Below are 20,459 nucleotides of genomic sequence, written 5' to 3'. Positions count from 1 at the left end.
ACATGAATCAGGAGCCCTGGATCTGAATGAAGCCACTTCTCGTACTTGGTATGAAATCTGGGATTCAAGCCCAGGGCACCGTGGGCTGCAGAGCCTGCTCAGCCTCCCTCTGTGTCCTGCGTCCACGTCACGTGTGTAGAGTGCTGCCATAGGCCCTAGATCGGTGCTTTTCAAACTAGGGGTCATGACCCACCGCGCCGGCGGGTTAGGGGATCCGTCTAATGGGTCGTGACCAGCGTTGAAGCAAAATCACTCAGACAGGAGGGAGGGTCTGAGGGTGTCATGTAGCACGGGTAAGTGTTGACTCGGGAGGCTTTTGTTTCAGTTGTGTTGTATATGGTGGTGTGAATGGGGTTGTGAGATAAAGTGCACTTCTCCGAAGGGTTTCATTTAAACCCAAGTTTGGAGGCCCTTAGCCCAGGGGTCTTCCAGAACTTATTCTGCTTCGACCTCTCTTCTCCAGGGACCTGGGACAAAGTGGCCTCAGTTTTCTTCTGGTGAGGGACGGAGCTTCTAGCTTGGGGTTTGGCATGGTGGGAATTTGAAAAAAAATAAACGACGTGAGACAAAATCCAGCCTGTGATTGCTCTGCACCGGGAGTTCTGTTTTTGAGGCTTAAAAAGACCCCCCCTTCCCCCTTCTCTTTCCAGAAGAGCCGAATGCACATAAGGTCGCCAGCCCACCCTCCGGACCCGCATACCCCGATGATGTCCTGGACTATGGCCTCAAGCCATACAGCCCCCTTGCTAGTCTCTCTGGCGAGCCCCCCGGCCGATTCGGAGAGCCGGATAGGGTAGGGCCGCAGAACTTTCTGAGCGCGGCCAAGCCAGCAGGGGCCTCGGGCCTGAGCCCTCGGATCGAGATCACTCCGTCCCACGAACTGATCCAGGCAGTGGGGCCCCTCCGCATGAGAGACGCGGGCCTCCTGGTGGAGCAGCCGCCCCTGGCCGGGGTGGCCGCCAGCCCGAGGTTCACCCTGCCCGTGCCCGGCTTCGAGGGCTACCGCGAGCCGCTTTGCTTGAGCCCCGCTAGCAGCGGCTCCTCTGCCAGCTTCATTTCCGACACCTTCTCCCCCTACACCTCGCCCTGCGTCTCGCCCAATAACGGCGGGCCCGACGACCTGTGTCCGCAGTTTCAAAACATCCCTGCTCATTATTCCCCCAGAACCTCGCCAATAATGTCACCTCGAACCAGCCTCGCCGAGGACAGCTGCCTGGGCCGCCACTCGCCCGTGCCCCGTCCGGCCTCCCGCTCCTCGTCGCCTGGTGCCAAGCGGAGGCATTCGTGCGCCGAGGCCTTGGTTGCCCTGCCGCCCGGAGCCTCACCCCAGCGCTCCCGGAGCCCCTCGCCGCAGCCCTCATCTCACGTGGCACCCCAGGACCACGGCGCCCCGGCTGGGTACCCCCCTGTGGCTGGCTCTGCCGTGATCATGGATGCCCTGAACAGCCTCGCCACGGACTCGCCTTGTGGGATCCCCCCCAAGATGTGGAAGACCAGCCCTGACCCCTCGCCGGTGTCTGCCGCCCCATCCAAGGCCGGCCTGCCTCGCCACATCTACCCGGCCGTGGAGTTCCTGGGACCCTGTGAGCAGGGGGAGAGGAGAAACTCGGCTCCCGAATCCATCCTGCTGGTTCCGCCCACTTGGCCCAAGCCTCTGGTGCCTGCCATTCCCATCTGCAGGTGAGCAGGGCTTTGAAAATGATTGATTCTGTGGTTTAGGTTTAAGAGATGGTTTTCTGGTTATGAGCATGGGATTCAGAGTCAGGTTTAAGACTGACTTTAAATGGATTTAAATCTTGGCTTGGCCCCTTGCTGCTTGCGAGACCCTGAGAAGAAAGTTAAATTCCCTGGGCCAGGTTTTTCTCATCTGTAAAATGGGTATAATTAGTGTACCTGACTCACCAGGTGGCTATGAGGATGCAGTCATGATAAATGTAATTGCTCATATGGCACCTGGTTTATTCAAAAAGTGTTTTTCAAATATCTAGGTGGCAGATTCTGTTACATAAGTAATGGAGAGACAGTGGTGAACTAAACAGGCGAAAATTTCTGCCTTCATGGAGCTGACATTCTAGTAGGCACAAAGCAAGCCTTAATAAGTAAAATCTATCTCATTATAAGAGGAACTGATGTTTGTTAGCATCTGCTATGTGCCCCAGTTATATGGAGGCCCTAAAAAAAAAAAAAAAGAAATGTGTGAGCCAAGGAGCTTAAAATCTTGGGAAGCTGAAGAGATGTATGTAGATAGCAGAATAGCATGTAGGCTTTGGAGTCTCTTAAGGCTCACTTTGAGTCCTGCCTCCGCCACTCACTACCTGAGTGAACATGGGCATCTCTGCTGCTGCCTTTCTGCTGCTGTGCTTGTGAAAGACATTGCTAATCAGTCAGCACCCTCTTTCTCGTTGAGCACCTTTATGAAGCCGTGCCTAGCACAGACATCACTAATCAATCAAGAGCTTCCCCCTCCCCGCCCCCCACCCCTGCATTTATACTGAGCACCTTTCTGGTCTTGGTTTATTCCCTGTGAGAAAATAATAGAACCTACTTTGTGTTTTTTTAAAAATGGATTAGATGAGATGATATATGTCAATCTCTTAGTATAGAGCCTGTGCAGTCGTATCCTGGGATACCAAAATCTGAGGATGCTCAGGTCCCTTATGTAAAATGGTATACTATTTGCATATAACCTATGCACATCCTCCCATATACATTACATCATCTCTAGATGATAATACCTTAGAATACCTAATACAATGCCTGCACACCACATGGACTCAAAGTAGAAACTGCAGCATGGAAAATTCAAATTTTGCTTTTTGGAACTTTATGGAATTTTTTTTTCTGAATGTTTTCAATCTGAGGACACAGAACCCATGGATACAGAGGATGAATTGCACTCTCTATGTATATTATTTCATTTGATTCTCACAGAAACTTGGTTTGTATTATTTTTTATCTTCATTTTGATGAAATGACAAAGGAGGTACATGAGGGCTAAGGCCAGAGATTATCCTATCTGTTCTCCTACATGAGGAATTGGAAGACTCATGCTATTACCACGATCCCTGTGGTTTTCACATTATTTTTTATTTTAGCAAATGGAAGCCTTTTATCCCCAATATTAAACTGAGTCCCCAAATAGGCCGGGTGCGGTGGCTCATGCCTGTAATCCCAGCACTTTGGGAGGCTGAGGTGGGCGAATCACCTGAGGTAGCAAATTCAAGACCAGCCTGGCCAACATGGCGAAACCCCATCTCTATTAAAAATACAAAAAATAGCCAGGTGTGATGGTGCGTGCCTGTAATTCCAGCTACTTGGGAGGCTGAGGCGGGAGAATTACTTGAACCTGGGAGGCGGAGGTTGCAGTGAGCCAAGATCATGCCACTGCACTCCAGCCTTCGTGACAGAGTGAGACTCCACCTCAAAAAAAAAAAAAAAAAAAAAAAAAAAAAAGAAATTGAGTCCCCAAATAGATAAAGGTGGAGCTCTTTTGATTGGTATGGGGTTGAGGGTGGCCTCGGGCCCTGCCCGCTGGGCCTTGTTCACCCCCATACCAGATGAAAATGGACTGCAGGGAGCATCCAGCCTGGCATTTCCTCCACAGCAGGTTCTGAGAACACCAGGGCTGCAGTATGTCAGTTGTTGTGTCTTTAAAAAAAGGAGTTTCTGGGTTTAACAGAGTTAAGTAGGTGCCTGTGTGCAGGCCTTCTCAGAGACTTTAATGTGGACAGAATATGCGGTGATTTCAAAGGCCATTTGGCTACAGTGTTCTGAGTTCAGTGACTGAAGTTTCACAGGGCTATCTTAGAAAATGCTGCCAGGCACAGTGGCTCATGCCTGTAATCCCAGCACTTTGGGAGGCCGAGGCGGGTGGATCACCTGAGGTCGGGAGTTCGAGACCAGCCTGACCAACATGGAGAAACCCTGTCTCTACTAAAAATACAAAATTAGCTGGGTGTGGTGTTGCATGCCTGTAATCCCAGCTACTCGGGAGGCTGAGGCAGGAGAATCACTTGAACCCAGGAGGCAGAGGTTGCAGTGAGCTGAGATGGCGCCATTGCACTCCAGTCTGGGCAACAAGAGTAAAACTGTCTCAAAAATAATAATAATAATAATAAATAAAAATAAAAAGGAAACGTCCTTTTCTTCTTTTTCCCTTTTTCTTTCCTTCCTGCTTTCCTTCTCTTTTACCCTGCATTCACTTTTCCTTCATTCTTTTATGAAATGCAGCCAGGCACTGTGCTAGTCACTGGGGAGAGAGGTGGAAACTAGACACACACACCCATACCACACGGACATGGACTGTAAAAAAAAAAAAAAAAAAGAAAATCCTGATCAAGACTAACCCCTGGTACAGATTGAGAAATTTGGGCTCAGAGAGGTGAAGTGACAAGCCCCATGATCACCAGCTAGTTAATGACTACATTGAAAATTAGAATCTGGGATTCTTAACTCCTTGTTCTTTGTGCTACGTATACAGGTCAGTCTCCAAACCGTGATTTTATTTAGTGGTTGAGAGTAGGGAGGGACACTGCTATAAAATATGATTATGATATACTTATTGGAGACTTTGTTTACAAAATCCTTTCCTCTCCATTAGGCATGTTGATCAGAGAGGTTTTGAGTGTCAGAGTCCTTTAGTTCCTCACAAGTACCAATCTGTGTCAGCCGATGTGGTCTTTGCAAGAATCTTCTATAAAGTTGAGGGGATGGGGCATCAGGGAAGTTTCTTGATAACATTGATCTCAGGTTATATAGGCAACTCAGCAGAGGGCTGGAATTCAAATCAGAATTTCAGGCTGGCTCTGATGCTCTACTTCTTTTTTTGTTCTTCTTTTTTTTTTTTTTTTTTTTTTTAAGACGGAATCTCACTCTGTCGCCCAGGCTGGAGTACAGTGGTACGATCTCAGCTCACTGCAACCTCTGCCTCCTGGGTTCAAGTGATTCTCCTGCTTCAGCCTCCTGAGTAGCTGGGATTACAGGCATGCGCCACCACACCTGGATTTTTTTTTTTTTTTTTTTAAGTAGAGATGGGGTTTCACCATGTTGGTCAGGCTGGTCTCAAACTCCTGACCTCGTCATCTGCCTGCCTTGGCCTCCCAAAGTGCTAGGATTACAGGTGTGAGCCACTACACCCGGCCTTTTTTTTTTTTTTTTTTTTTGAGACGGAGTCTCGCTCTGTCGCTGAGGCTGGAGTATAGTAGCGTGATCTCGGCTCACTGCAACCTCTGCCTCCTGGGTTCAAGCGATTCTCCTGCCTCAGCCTCCCAAGTAGCTGGGACTACAGGCACACACCACTATGCCTGGCTAATTTTTTTTTTTTTTGTATTCTTAGTAGAGGCGGGGTTTCACCATGTTGGTCAGGCTGGTCTCGATCTCCTGACCTCATCATCCACCCGCCTCAGCCTCCCAAAGTGCTGGGATTACAGGTATGCTCTACTTCTTCAGATTGTATTTCAGCATCAAATACCTATGTCAGAACCAAACAAAAGTATAAATTGGAACCTGGGGATATGCTGCTGAATTTTCTTCTCACAAAATTTTTGGTGCTTTAAAGCATATTAATACAGGGCTGAAGTGGTTTTTTAAGGAGTCATAGTTTGTAAACCTTTAAAAACTTTTCACTTGTATACACGATATGGGTAAAAGTGTTTGACACGTGTGGCTCGTTGGTTGCAGTCAGAAGATTGAAAGCATGTTGGCACTGTAACTAAGGTAAAATAAAGGCACTTTGGATACCCTAAGACTGCAGGGTGGCCAGGCACAGTGGCTCACACCTGTAATCCCAGCTGGCCCCCCACAAAATGTTTAAACTTAACTAGGCCTGGTTGCATACACCTGTGTTCCTAGCTACTCAGGAGGCTGAAGCAGGAGGATAGTTTGACCCCAGGAGTTTGAGGCTACAGTGAGCTGTGATTGCACCACTGTACTCCAGACGGGATAACAGCAAGAGCCCATCTTTTAAAAAAAGAAAAAATTAAAAATATACTTCATGGTTCATGTCATAGCTCTAGAGAATGAAAAATTTGCGGTAGTCAATAAATGAATGAATAGTTAAATATTCTTTAAAGTCAACTCTATTTCATTGTAATTTTTGTTTTCTTTTTATCATTGTATCAAACTATATGGAAATCATATGGTTAGATGTGAGTGACTATTTGATAATGTTAGTCCATTTGAATCCATTTTAGATATTTCACAATTAAAGAATATGAAACTTCAAAAAAAAAAAGACTGCAGGGTAAGAGGGATTTCAGGAGGCAATGTGGTTGGAAAGAAGGGCAGGAGACTTGCTTGCATAGGGAGGATATGATTATAAGTTGGATGAAATGTTTAAGTTGGACTCTGGTACAGATGAAGTTTATGGAGGTGCTACCCCTTGTGCTCCCCTTGGTACTGCTGTGATAGAGAAGACATAGAATTGGCTTTCTTGCAAGTGCTTAACCAAGCCCAGCTGATAGTGTCAGCTCCTAGCAGCCCTGAGCTAACTGGGAAAGAATACTCTGATGAATGATTTCTGCCATATGTGAAAACTCAGGACATGGTGACATAAATCCATAGTGATGCTTTTCAAAATTCCCAGGGGAAAAGAAGGGACAGCAGTTAGAAATATGCTAGAACTAACATAAGCTTCATTAATTGAGGAGTTGCTCACACTGTCTTCATCAAGGTGGAAGAGAAAGCAAAGAGAAAGATCTCTACCCTGTGAACAGTTCTAACCTGTCATGTCTAAGAAATATGTGCTGCCTCAGCATTTTGTTCACATACAATCATGCCCCCCATGATCACATTTTGGTTAGTGATGGACCCCATATATGGGGGTGGTCCGTAAGATTATAATACTGTTTTGTTTATGTTTTTGTTTTTTTTTTTGAGACAGAGTCTCTCTGTCACCCAGGCTAAAGTGCAGTGGTGCAATCTCGGCTGACTGCAACCTCCACCTCCCAAGTTCAAGTGATTCTCGTGCCTCAGCCTCCTGAGTAGCTAGAATTACAGGCATGTCCCACCAAACCCAGCTAATTTTTGTATTTTTAGTAGAGACAGGGTTTCGCCATGTTGGCCAGGCTGGTCTTGAACTCCTGGCCTCGAGTGATCTGCCCACCTCAGCCTCCCATACTGTTGGAATTACAGGCATGAGCCACTGTACCCAGCCTTGTGTTGTTTTTTGGTTTTGTTTTGTTTCATTTTTTTTTTTTGAGACAGGGTCTCACTCTGGTCCCTCAGGCTGGAGTGCAGTGGTGCAATCACAGCTCACTGCAACCTTGACCTCCTGGGCTCAGATGATCTTCCCACCTCAGCGTCCCAGGTAGCTGGGACTATAAGCATGCACCACATTGCTTGGCTGATTTTTTTTTTTTTGTATTTTTAGTAGAGACAGAGTCTCTCCATGTTGCCCAGGCTGTCCTCAAATTCTTGGGCTTAAGTGATCCATCCATGTTGTCTTCCCAAAGTGCTGAGATTAAGTCATGAGCCACCACACCCGGCCATAATACTGTATTTTTAGTGTACCTTTTCTGTATTTAGATACATTTAGATACACAAATACTTCCCATTGTGTTACCATTGCCTACAGTATTCAGTACAGTCACATGCTATACAGGTTTGTAGCCTAGGAGCCACTATACCATACAGTGTAGGTATGTAGTAGGCTGTGCCATCTTGGTTTGTGTAAGTGCACTCTGATGTTCACATGATGGTGCATTTCCCAGAGCGTATCCTCATTGTTGAGCAATACATGACTGTATCCATGATTTTCAGAAAAGGGGCCATTTACAATTATTGTACAAGTTGACTAATTCTGGTTTATTGCACACATGGCTGATTTTATTTTCTCCTTTAGCATCCCAGTGACTGCATCCCTCCCTCCACTTGAGTGGCCGCTGTCCAGTCAGTCAGGCTCTTATGAGCTGCGGATCGAGGTGCAGCCCAAGCCACATCACCGGGCCCACTATGAGACAGAAGGCAGCCGAGGGGCTGTCAAAGCTCCAACTGGAGGCCACCCTGTGGTTCAGGTATGGACTTGAATGCTCTTCCTTTTGTGTGTGGTGTTTGTCACTAAGAGATTCACTTCTGCTGACCCACTGTTTGTTGCTTGTTAAGGTGAGGTATGTGTCTCAGCCTCTTACTCCTTTAAGGAATGAGAAATATGAGATTAAATTGGCATTAGAAGCTAATCCAGCTACTCATAAGCCAGAAGAGAAAGTCTTCCTGAGTGGGATAAGGATAGAAATGATATTCATGTGCCTGGATGCTTCTTCCCTTCTCTTTCTGATGGAGAAACTGCTAGAGTTTTGCAGAGGTTTGTGTGTTGACAGAAGGTTTCTGAAACCATCATCTTAAGTTTCAGATGAAGAGTTCATTAAGGAAAAATGGTAATTTTTGTAAAATACAGAAAAGTAAGAAAAATTAAAACTATACATTATCAAACTACCTAAAATAGCTATATTAGTATTTTGATATATTGCCTTTTTTCTATTCACAAACACGCCAGCCTCTGTTACCATATATTTCTCTTCTTAATTCTACAGTGAACATGTAGATTGTACTCTGATTTTTTAAGTTTACGTTTTGCCATGAGCATTTCCTTTTGTTTTTTTCTTAATCAGTATCTTTTTTGTGTGTCTGTGGCTTTTGATTTAACCTCAGATTTTTTTTTTCAAAATAAGTAGAGAAGTGTGCCTATTTTTCCCCAAAATAATTGGAGTTGAAATATTCTTAATTGTATAATCTGGTTAACCAGGAACAACTGACTGGTGCCCACTAACAAGTTAATTAACTAGAACCTTTAATACATTTAAATTAATATAACTTTTTTTGGTATTTGCCTTAAAGTAGAAGTATCCTATTAATATGATAAAACCTGGTTCTTAATCTATAGTGTGCATCAGAACCTCTAGGGTGGTTCTTAAAAATTCAGATTATTGGGCATTCTGAAACTAAATTAGAAACTATATAACATGAGTAAAGCCCAGGTAAACAAACAAACAAATGAAAAACAGCAAACTCCCCAAATCTCCACAGGTGCTTTGCATGTGTACCTCTGATTGAGGACATCTGTGATAATATTGAGAACTTGTAAGTCCTGACAATTGCTTTTTTTTTTTTTTTTTTAAATTGGACATCATAGCCATCTTGGAATCTGTTTCTATTCATTGAGTTTTGGTTCTTGACCACGAGTCCCATTTTCCTGTTGTGTTGCCTGTCTAGTAGTTGTCGACTGCATTCTGATATTGTGATGATATATACTGGATGTGGTAGACATTCTGAACTTTGTTTCATGCTTCATCAGGTGGATCTGTGGAAAGCACAAGGTGTATCTAACTTGATGGGGCTTAGCTTTTAAACTGTCTTCTCTGTATTTTATTTGAGGATTGGTTTTAGGCCCCGTTAGGGCAGGCTTGGAGTAGCCCTTCCTCTGAGGCATGTGCCTGTTCTGAAGGCATGGCCTTTTTGGATGCTTGGTAGGGAGGTCTCTTTAATCTGGTGGGCTGGAATTCCCATATGCCCGCTCCGCTGCACTCTTAGTCTCTCTGTTCTCTCCGCCCCATAGCAGCCCCTCTCTGGTAAACCTCGCACTATCTCTCCCTGTGCTTACACAGCCCAGCCCTTGGCCAAAGACTTGAGGGTTCCCCCAGCAGCTTCGTCCTCTCTCATGCCACCGATTCCAGCAGTTTCCACAGCCTGGCACTCTGAGTGGTGCCAGGAATCCAGGATTATTTCAGGAATCCTCAGCACAGCGGGACCACTGTGCTCAGCTCAGATGCTACTTCCTGCACGTGGCAGGGGAGCTGTCCCCAGGCAGAGAGCTGAAATGAAGGTGGGCTCGCCTGTGCACTTCCTCTCCCTTGGGGACCGCAGTCTTCTGATTCCTGCCGTCCAATCCTGAGAGCAATTGCCTTATGTAGTATATATATATGTATTTTTTGACAGAGTCTGTCACTCTGTCACCCAGGCTGGAGTGCAGTGGTGCAATCTTGGCTCACTGCAACTTCTGCCTCCTGGGTTCAGGTGATTCCCCTGCCTCAGCCTCCTGAGTAGCTGGGATTACAGGTGTGTGCCACCATGCCTGGATAATTTTTGTATTTTTAATAGAGACAGGGTTTCACTATATTGGTCTGGCTGGTCTTGAACTCTTGATCTCAAGTGATCCACCCACCTCGGCCTCCCAAAGTGCTGGGATTACAGGTGTGAGCCACCATGCCTGGCCAAGTGCTCTGTTTTATGTGTCCAGAGCTCCATGCACCTTTCCTTCATGCCACCTGCCACTACTTGTAATTCTAACATTTGCATAATTATTTCGTCAATGTCTCTCTCTCTTAGACCATGAGCTTTGTTTAAAAGAGACCACAACTTCCTTCTTATTCTTCATTGTATATCAGCATCAAGCACAGTTTGCCGCCACAAACATAGCAGGCACTCAACAAGTACTTGGAGAATGAATCTGCTCATTAAATGCATTGGCCAAACAATCTTAAGGAGAGAGAATCTGTATCCATTTCTGGCTGTGTGGTATCTTCATTCACTGATTATTTGAAAGATGTTTATTGAGCACCTACTATGTACCAGGCATGGTGCTCGATTCTGGGTTATGATATGAACAAAACAGCTGGAAATTCTCACCATGATGAGCTTACATTTTGGCAAGATGATAGTAATAATAAACACTTAGAAAACATTTGCTGCCTGTGAGATCCTGTTCCAAGTGCTGTATATGTGTTAACTTATTTAATCCTCAAAAGAGCCTTATGATGCAGGTAACAGGTCAAGGAGCTGTCAAGGACTTGTTAAGGGTTATGGCTATTAAATGGTGGAGCTGGGATTTGGATACCGCAAGCTCTATTTGCAGCACAGTAGATCTGATCATCCACGTCTCTTTGCAGACCAGCTCTTCCTGCCTTCTCACTTGTGCAGAAAAAGCCTGAACGGGAAATGCCCACGCCTCCTGCAGACCACTCCCTTCCCCCTAGTTTTGCATGCTGTTCCAGTATGAGCCTTGTCATCGCCTCATGGGAGCCTAAATCCTGATTCTCAGGGAGATGCTGATTGGCCCTGACTTGGGAGGGTGCCGCCCATTGGTCCAGTAGGCTGTGGCTTGGAGGTTGGGCTGCATGAGGAGTGAGGCTCAGCTCACCCATTCATCAGGGGCTGGGGCCTGGAAATTTCCAGAGAAGGGAATGGGCTGAGTGTACAGTCCAGGAGACACCTGCTAGGCTGTCCCTGAAATTTGTGCCTCTCCCTCTGATAGCTCCCAAGGACTCTTCCCTCTTCATGCCTGTGACTTTGTTTGTTTGTTTGTTTACTTGTTTGTTTATTTTAGAGATAGGATCTTGCTTTGTCACCCAGGCTGGAGTGCAGTGGCATGATCACTGCTCACTGCTGCCTTGAATTTCTGAGCTCAAGTGACCCTCCCACCTCAGCCTCCTGAGTAGTTGGGACTACAGGCGTGTACTACCATGCCCAGCTAATTTTTTCCTTTTTTGTAGAGACATGATCTCCCTGCGTTGCTTAGGCTGGTCTTGAACTCCTGGGCTCAAGTGATCCTACCACCTCATCCTCCCAAAGTGTTAGGATTACAGTGTGAGCCACCACAACTGGCCCAAGTGCCTATAACTTTGAAGATCCAATATATGATTTAAAAACTTGTAGACAAGTCCCTTTAAAAGACAAAAAGGGGAGTCTTTTAAAAAAGTCATTTGAATAGATTATGTTTTTTCAAAATAAGTCATGCTAATTCCTGATTTTTAGCATGGGAAGTCAGTTTAAAAAAAAAAAAAACTTCTTGGAAAAATGGAGAAAAGAGTGGACTTTAAGAGGATTGCTCCTCTTAACCTTCAAGGGAGTGTGAAAACTCCTTCTGGAATCTGAAGTACTGCCCCTTTCATACCCAGAAGAGCAGTGTAGCCTGCTTTGTACCTTGCCTGAATGCTTCCGCCAGCTTCTCTGTTGATTTCTGTCTCACTCTTTATCTCTGTATCTGTTTCTATTTCTGAACCACAGCCTCTTCTCCCCTCTCAGTTACTCAGTCTCCACCCTTCTCTCTTTTATTTGCCACACTATAGAACTTCATTCTTTTTTCATGCCTAGTGGTTTTAAGCTCCTCTTTATATAAAAAGAAAATGAGTATAAGACCATTTCATTTTTTATCTGTAAGTATACAATTAAAAATCTTAAACATATGCCATGCTCAGCTGTTCTCTTCATTGCTTTTTTTGAATGGTACTTGGTCTTGGGAGAAAGTTTGTTCCCAAACCTTAAGTGCTTGTCAGATCTCATGACTCATTTGTATGGGGAATGTCTCACTGGGGACCTGCTGTGTGCCAGGCACTGTGCTGGTTGCAGGTGATACAACGTTGGTGAGATCAGCACAGCTCATGCCCTGAGGGAGCTCAGGGGCTGCAGAAAAGTGGACTAGGATGGTTTGAGTTGGTCAGGGAGGCCTGAGAGGCCAGATGGCAGCCACTTGGAGGGGGTCTGTGGGCTGATGCCTGGACTGAGGGTGGGACGCAATGGCTGACTAGAAGCTTGTCCATTGGATTCACCACTTATGAGGAACTGCTTCTACAGAACAAACCATGACAAGAGAGGGTACTTGGAAGACCTACTTTAGAAAGAGGGTCTCGTTGAGGAGGTGACTTGCCAGCTGGGACCTGGAACAGGTCATAGAACTAGCAAAGAGACAAATGATGTCCTCCTCCTCCTCCTCTGTGCTCTCTGTCTCTCTTGGTGGTGGGGGGAGAGTGTTCTACACACAGCATAGCACATGCAAAGGCCCTGAGGCAGGGAAGGACTGTGTGTGGCTAAAGAGCTGAAGGAGGGCCAGTGTCATTCAAGTTTAGCTTGCAGGGTGATGGTTGGCAGGCCCAAACTGTGCAGGGCTTAAAAGCCAGGGTGAGGAGATGAAATTTTGCTTATTCCGGGGCAAGGGGAAGACGTGATACGCTTTGAGTAGAGGAGGAACTTGATTCTGATTGAACATTTTAAAGATCACTCAGGCTTCTCCCTGGGGACTAGATTAGAAGAAGTTATGGAGGAAGCAGGGAGATGAGATTGTTAGCCTGTGGCAGTGCCAGAGGAAAGATCAAGGTGGTAAGGACTAGAAGGTGGCAGTGGGAGCGGAAGCTGTGGGCTCTATGATGTGATCTTCAGGACTGAGGTATGGGAGATAAAGGAGCAACTGAGTGGATGGTTCGGTTGGATGGATGGCGGAGAAGGACTTGGGAAAGAAAGTGTTTTCTTGGGGAAAGATTGCAAGTTCCCTTTGGGGCACAGAAGGTACAAAGGGCTTCCAAGGCATCCGAGCAAAGATGTCAAGGAGACAGTTGGATATATGAGCTTGGAGCTCAGAAGCAAAGTCCTGAACTTGCTCTCAGGCCTGTGGGATGCCTCAGGGCCACACGCTCCATCACCAGAGGCCTCAGCAAGCACCCAATTGCAAGGACTGACTGTCCACACTCTCAATAATAACATGCCTCTCTCTAGAAGCAGTGGACTAAGGAAGAAGCAAAGAAGAGATTGTATAAACAAGATCACAAACAGACAAGCCCAGGAGGGCCAGGCAATGAAAGGAAATGACTGAACTGGCCAAATGTCAGGGAGCAATAGGGGGTGGTGGGGAGTAGGGCAGAGCGGCATGTGAGTCTTGCCTCAGGAGGCAGTTGCTGTTCAGTCCCTGTAGGTTGTGACATGTGGGAATGTGGGTGGAATGTTGCCAGGTTTTATAGGTTTTTTTTTTTTTCTTTCCCAAGAGCTAGGAGTTGGGATTTTTATGTGAAATTTCTGATTTTTCAGTTTTGGCCACTAAATCAAACTTTGGGTTGAATTTGGCTCATGGCGAATATGCTTAAGTTCACATCATCTGGAGTAAATAGGAATGGTGCTACTTCAAGGTTTATCAAATAGGAAGGGAGATAAGAGAGAGGTTATATTTATATGATTTCTAAGAATTGTCTAGTTAGGGAACGAACCCTGTTAAACAGCCGGATCGAGGTAGTTTCTCTTATAAAGCCCTAAATCTCAGGTGAGTGTGGTGGCTCACACCTATAATCCCAGCTACTTGGGAGGCTGAGACAAGAGGATCGCTTGAGCCCAGTTCAGGGCGGCAGTCAGCTGTGATTGCGCCACTGCACTCCAGCCTGGGTGACAGAGTGAGACCATGTCTCTAAAAAAACAAACAAAAAAGTTCTAAATCTTATTGAAGTAGAACAAGTCTGGGGTTCTTTCAGAGGAACCAAGGAATCTTAATGCACAAGCCTGACTTTGGTCTGCAGGTATCAGATGAGAAGGGGAACCACTTGATTCATCTCAAAAGAGCCACACGCTTTTTGGTGGAGCCCTGCCATCATTCCTCGCTCTATTCATCTCAAAAGAGCCACACGCTTTTTGGTGGAGCCCTGCCATCATTCCTCGCCCTGTTTCAGGACAGGATGCAGTGGTCCTCCGGTGGACAAAACATCCATTCAGAGCGGTTTTGCAAGGTTGGGCTTTAAGTGTTTCCATAGTTCTTCAGCTTATGAGGTCTAATAATATCCCAGTTGAGAGTGGCCTGTATAACGCCATTGTCATTTAATCCTTTCCTGGCAGCTTCCAAACCCTTTAACCATATTCTGCACAGAAATTCCCTGGAGGGGATCCTTTGTTATATTCCTTATCCATTCCTGTGCTGGGGCTTTCAAAAACGTTATTCTTACAACTCTCTGGGATGCATGTTTAATGGAAAGAATAATCAGCCATCCTTTTAGGGAGTGATCAAAATATGAGAACGTGGAAGCGTCGCACTCACCTCCAAAGGGTCCTCTTGGTTCTTTCAAGCAGATGTTCAGACATGTGGAAAAAACATGGGTAGCTCTGTTAGGAGGAATTCCTTGCAGATGCGGAAACCCGATCGCCGTTTCATTCCGGGTAACAGTAATGAGCTTTGCAGGGAGGTGAGTGAGGCCCTGAGGCCCACCTGTCCAGGCTACTGCCTCCTGGGCTGGAGGAGCTGGTAAAGTCTCCAGTCTTTCAAAACCTCATAAAATGGATTATGGGACGTGGATGCTCATTCTGTTGGATTTCAGCTTTTATGCTAACTGCAACTTACTTGAAATGATATCTAAGGAAGGGAAGAAGCAAGCCAGATGGGATTTTTTCCTTTCCAGGTGAAAGCTGCACTCGTGACAGTAAGCAGTGTGCATTCAGCAATTGGCTGGGTGTGTTGGCTTCTATTTGTCTAATAAAATTTTGTCTTTGGGGACGTGAGACAGGAAGCAGTTCTTGCTGATGCTAATTTGTCTTGATTAGAGCTGCTGTGTTGGCATCTACAGAAGGGTCCACTGGACCTCATGGGGAGGGGAAGGGAAAGAGGTGGTGGCCAGGTCGCTCAGGCTTCCAAAAAATTGGAGGAGGAGAGTGTTCTGAGATCACTGGGGTTCATTTGATCATTTATTAAAAATAATTACCAAGCACCTACTGTGTGCTTGGCACTGGGAATATAGCAGTGAACCACACAGGCAAAAATCCCTGGCCCCATGGAGCTGATGTGCTGGCTAGGGGGAGATAGCAATATAGCTTATAAATAGGAAAATTAAATAGTATGTTAAATAGGAAAATGAAATAGTATGTTGGGAGGTGATAAGTCCTATGGGGAAAACTATCAGGCCAAGGAGAATTGGGAATGGTTTGATGGACCTCCCTGGGAAAGCCACATTTGGGCAAAGAAGGAGGTGCCCACGTGGAAGCTGCAGGGACCTCTCCAGGCTGAGGGGACAGCAGGGCTGAGTTGGGTGACATCTTGAACAGAGAGGAGGCCTGTGTGGGAAGGGCAGGGGAAGGGGAAGGATGGGGGTGCGGATCGTGGGCCTCGCACATGTTTAGTTAGAGGAGTTGGACTCTGAGCGAGGCGGGACCTGGGAGGACCTGGCTTGACCTAGGTGTCAGCAGGATCCCTCTGCTGGGGGGTGGACAGGGAAAAGCTGCTGCGGAGGCCCAGGCCAGAGGGGGTGGTGGCTGGACCAGGGTGGGGGCATGGGGGAGCAGGAGAAGGGGTTAGATTCAGAGCATGATTTGAAAGTCAGGCTAACTGGATTTTTTTGAGACTGGCTGCAAGAGGGGTGGCATCTGTCTGTCTGGGGCTGTAGCCTTGGGAAAGGCCAGAGTCTCTAGGGACCCTGTTCATCCCTGCTGAGACTCCTGCTATTTTCGGAGGGAAGGCATCTTTTAGAGGTGACTTGCTGTAGCCTTTTCACTTCAAGATGGAGGCGGGGATGGGGTGGGGAGTAGCAGAGCGGGGTGTGCAATGTGGGGGTTCTGAGCCGACTTTTGAGGAGCCGTCCTCACCACCTCCTCCTTGTCTATACCAGTCTTTTGATGAGACTGGTGATTTCATTAAAATTTGAAAAAGACTGCAGTCCAAACCAGGTGCACCCGTGGACCAGTTGTGGCACTGCTCTCTGCCTCGCCGCATGTGTCCCCGGCTGAGGGATGCCCGCAGTGGTCGAGGATGGCGTTGTGAAAGGATTGAGACCCGCATGCTGGCCTCCGAGGTGAGAGGTGGAGAGAGGGGGGAGGGCGCGCCAGGGTCCAGGCTGGCGCAGGCAGAGAGGTGGCGTGGTGAGACCGGCCCGCATGCTAACTCATCTTCTAACCGAAGACACGGAGGTTCACTGAGGGGTGCTTTCAGCCCGCAGTAGAAGGGAAATTGTCAGGAATGAGCCTCAGTAAAGCGTTGTCCCCAGACATAGGCAGAAAACAGAAGGCTTCCAGAATCTTGGAGAAATAGCTGTTGCCAAAAGGAAGATTAAGTCTGAAACTTGCAGTATTTCTGGCAACCAAGAGGAACAATATAGAAGAAACTTTATTTGTGTGACAAATAAACGTTGGGGCCCTCGTGTGTGCTGGGCAGGGTGGCGTAATGGCCGGAGCTACACTTCACCGTGTGCTTTCTTTAGAGTGACCTAGTTAGTCTCTGCAGCGATACCATGGAGTGTAGGTGGTAGGGTTACTATGCTCATTTTACAGGCAAGGAAACTGGGACACAGTGCGGGTAAGCAGCTTGTGAGGGGTCACCCCCAGCCGGCGCGCGGTGCTGCTTGATTGAGGCATAGGACGTCTGCAGCCGCAGCCCACACTGTTGACCACTGGCCCGTGCTGCCTCTTGGAAGTAGACGAAGCGGGTCGTTCAAAGTGAGGCAGCTCTAGGGTTTGGTAGCTTTGGGACTCTGGGAGACTCACTGGGCAGTAGTTTCTTCAATGATAAAGTGATGTAGACTTACGTCTGTCAGGCTATTTGTTTTGTGTTTGTTGAGCATGGTTAGGATGCTAAACAAAAGTTCCCAGTGTGATCTTTGGCACAGAGAAGGCGTTTCATCTGTTGTTCTTTTGTTGAGAGAGAAGGCCATCTAGACATAGATCACTTTTGAGCTCTACGAGCCTTAGATTCCTGAGCCTGTTCCAGCTTTTTCTGGTTGAATTAACCATGTCTGAGACCACGCTATGATATGGAGGGGGCTCTGAGAGTTCTGAGAGTTGTTTATTTACATGCTGTTTGTTACAGACATGATCTTAGCTCATCCTTGCAACCACATGGTGAGTCGGGGCTGCTATTATTCCCATTCGACGAGGGGTGAGAGGCACAGGGAAGTGAAGCTCATTTACCTAAAGTCAGGCAGCTGGTCAGCAATGAAGCCCTGGCCTTGGCTTTGAACTTCTGGGTTCTTATCTTTCACTCACCCGCTCACTCATTCATCCGCCTGCTGGCAGCAGCATCACGCCCCAGGCATGGGGTACAATGAGCACATGGGCTGAGCCCAGGCGCCTGTGGAGCGCTCCAGCTGGGGCTGAATGTGAGAGTGAGATGGGACAGGCTTTAGAAAGGGTCCTTTGCAGCAGCTCAGCGCAGTACCTGGCTGGCCATGTGACCTGGGTCCTGGACCTAGGGTCAGGTGTTCAAGTCCTGCCCTTGCCTCCGCCCTCTCCACTGAGGGACCTTAAGTGAAGCTGATTTTTCTCTGATTATATGGGAAATGAGTCATCTGCTTTAGGTGGGTTTCTAAGCACCTGTCAGCTGCAACATGCCACAAGAGGGGACCATGACCACACCTGGGACCACTTCGCAGGCCCCGAGCCATCTCGCTGGAACCCGTCCGCAGGCCGAGGCTGATGTTCATAGGAGTGTCCGTGTCACCAGCTGGCCCTGCCGCCCTTCTGGGTACCCTATGGGTTTAGTGGGTGTGGGGGCCAAGACCTCTTTATTGAGCACTGAACATTTTCTAATTTAGTCCATGAATGAGACTCCTAACAGCCTCAGAAGGCGCTAGCTCCGTTGACAATAAAGTCATGAACTGGAGCATGTGGGGAGGTGGAGCTGGGTGGGTGGGGAGGAACACAGGGAGGTGATGGCTTCTCACGGGGCCCTGTTTCCTCTGGATCCCGGGAGACATTGCGAATGTCAAAGTCATTCATTCTGAACCTCCTAGAAGACTATGGGCAAACTCTAGCAATAGTCATGCATGTTTATTGAGCACTTACTATCTGACAAGCGCATCGTGTGGAATGGCTCAATGGCTCGGGCAGGCATGCAGCCTCTGCTCTGTGAATGAGGAAACCAAGGCTCAGAGGCATTGAGCCTCACCTTCCCCAACGAGCACAATATCGCCAGTGATGAGCAGGCTGACCCTGGCCGAGCTTTTCCTGTGTGACTGCTTGGAGAGAGAGTGGTGCTGCCATTAACCCCATTTACAGCTGAGGAAACTGAGGCTCGGAGAAGCTGAGTGGCTTTTTCAAGGTTGCATTGCTCTTCAGGAGGCTGAGATGAATGCCTGCCTCCCAGGGTCATTGCAAAGGTTAAATGGGTTAATATTGGTGAGGTGCTAAAACAGGGCCCTGCCTGCGATGAGAGCTCAAGATAGGCTCGTTGTTTTTCTTATTAATTTGTCCTCTGAACCATTGTGTTAGGATTTTAAAAAGGAGCATTTGTTCACATCTGGAGGCTTTAGTTTCATGCCGCAACCTCTGAGCTGGCACGGGTTTGAGTTAGGGGCAGACGGTGTGGAGGGCGTTCCCTCTCACCGTTTCTTATGTGTTCTGTGCGTGGCTCTTGTCCTTAAATGATGCCACGACGCCGCCGCCCAGCCTGCAGCCTGGGAAACTGATACTCTTGAGGTCAAAGGACTTCCTCAAGGCCAAGCATCTGAGATGTGGGAGAGCTGAACATAAAAGCATTCTGTTGGGCACTTTGGCCAAGCCATTTCCATCGCACTGGGTGGTTCTCAAGCCCACAGCTTAGCAGGGGCCTATTCTGAATACTGGCACAGGTTCGAAAAATTTCATTCATATGCATGTGTATATGTATACACAGAGACACATGCAAACACATATAAATTATATATATTCATATATGTATACACACACACATACACGTATATATACAATGTGTATGTACACCGATATGTATTTGTGTGTCTGTGCCCCTGTATTTTTATTCAATTATTTTACTTTATTTTTAATTCTTTATTCATTTTTTTAAAAGTGCAGGAAATGGCCAGACATGGTGGCTCACGCCTGTAATCCCAGCACTTTGGGAGGCTGAGGTGGGCAGATCACCTGAGGTCAGGAGTTCGAGACCAGCCTGGCCTACGTGGTGAAACCCCGTCTCTACTAGAAATACAAAAATTAGCCGGGCGTGATGGTGGGTACCTGTAATCCCAGCTACTCAGGAGGCTGAGGCATAAGAATTGCTCGAACCTGGGAGGCAGAGGTTGCAGTGAGCTGAGATTGTGCTGCTGCACTCCAGCCTGGGTGACAGAGTGAGACTCTGTCTCAAAAAAAAAAAAAAAAAAAAACACCAAAAACAAACAAAACAAAATACCCAGGAAATTATTAAGAAAGTAGACAGGCCGGGTGCGGTGCCTCACACCTGTAATCCCAGCACTTTGGGAGGCCGAGGTGGGCGGATCACAAGGTCAGGAGATTGAGCGAGACCATCCTGGCTAACACGGTGAAACCCCGTCTCTACTAAAAAAATACAAAAAAATTAGCTGGGCATGGTGGCGGGCGCATGTAGTCCCAGCTACTCGGGAGGCTGAGGTAGGAGAGGAGAATGGTGTGAACCCAGGAGGTGGAGCTTGCAGTGAGCTGAGATTACACCACTGCACTGCAGTCTGGGCGACAGAGCGAGACTCCGTCTCAAAAAAAAAAAAAAAAAAAAAAAAAAAAAGGAACTAGATAGCACTCTTCATTACCTGGAGTGAACTACTCTTATTGCTGGCGTATTTCTTTTTAGTCTTTTTTTTCCCCTGCGCCTACACACTTGAGCTCACAAAACTCAGCTCCTGCCGTTCTCACATAGTTGAGTCTATATCAGGTTATTTTGATGACTGTGGGGGAGGAGACAGCATTTACTGAGTAAGTTTAAGTGCATTCCATGCATAAATGGATGTAATCCTCCTAATATTTCTAGGCAGTACTTGAGACACAGAGAGGCT

At 47.0% G+C, this 20,459-nt stretch overlaps 1 protein-coding gene across 7 annotated transcripts in view; it reads left to right on the top strand.

Moving 5' to 3' along the window:
- Positions 1 to 20,459, top strand: part of NFATC2 (nuclear factor of activated T cells 2) — a 175,140-nt gene that overhangs the window by 38,309 nt on the left and 116,372 nt on the right. For 5 of the 7 annotated variants that reach the window (XM_054467755.2, XM_054467752.1, XM_063659603.1 and 2 more), the window contains exons 2-3: positions 651 to 1,680; positions 7,841 to 8,012. In XM_054467755.2, coding sequence (XP_054323730.1) covers positions 651 to 1,680; positions 7,841 to 8,012 — 1,202 coding nt within the window. The remainder of the gene's footprint in view (positions 1 to 650; positions 1,681 to 7,840; positions 8,013 to 20,459) is intronic. The other 2 variants (XM_063659604.1, XM_063659605.1) reach the window with 1 other exon arrangement.

The sequence above is a fragment of the Pongo pygmaeus genome, chromosome 21 (genome assembly GCF_028885625.2).
Source record: "Pongo pygmaeus isolate AG05252 chromosome 21, NHGRI_mPonPyg2-v2.0_pri, whole genome shotgun sequence".
Lineage (NCBI taxonomy): Eukaryota > Metazoa > Chordata > Mammalia > Primates > Hominidae > Pongo > Pongo pygmaeus.
This window is presented reverse-complemented; position numbering and strand designations above follow the sequence as displayed.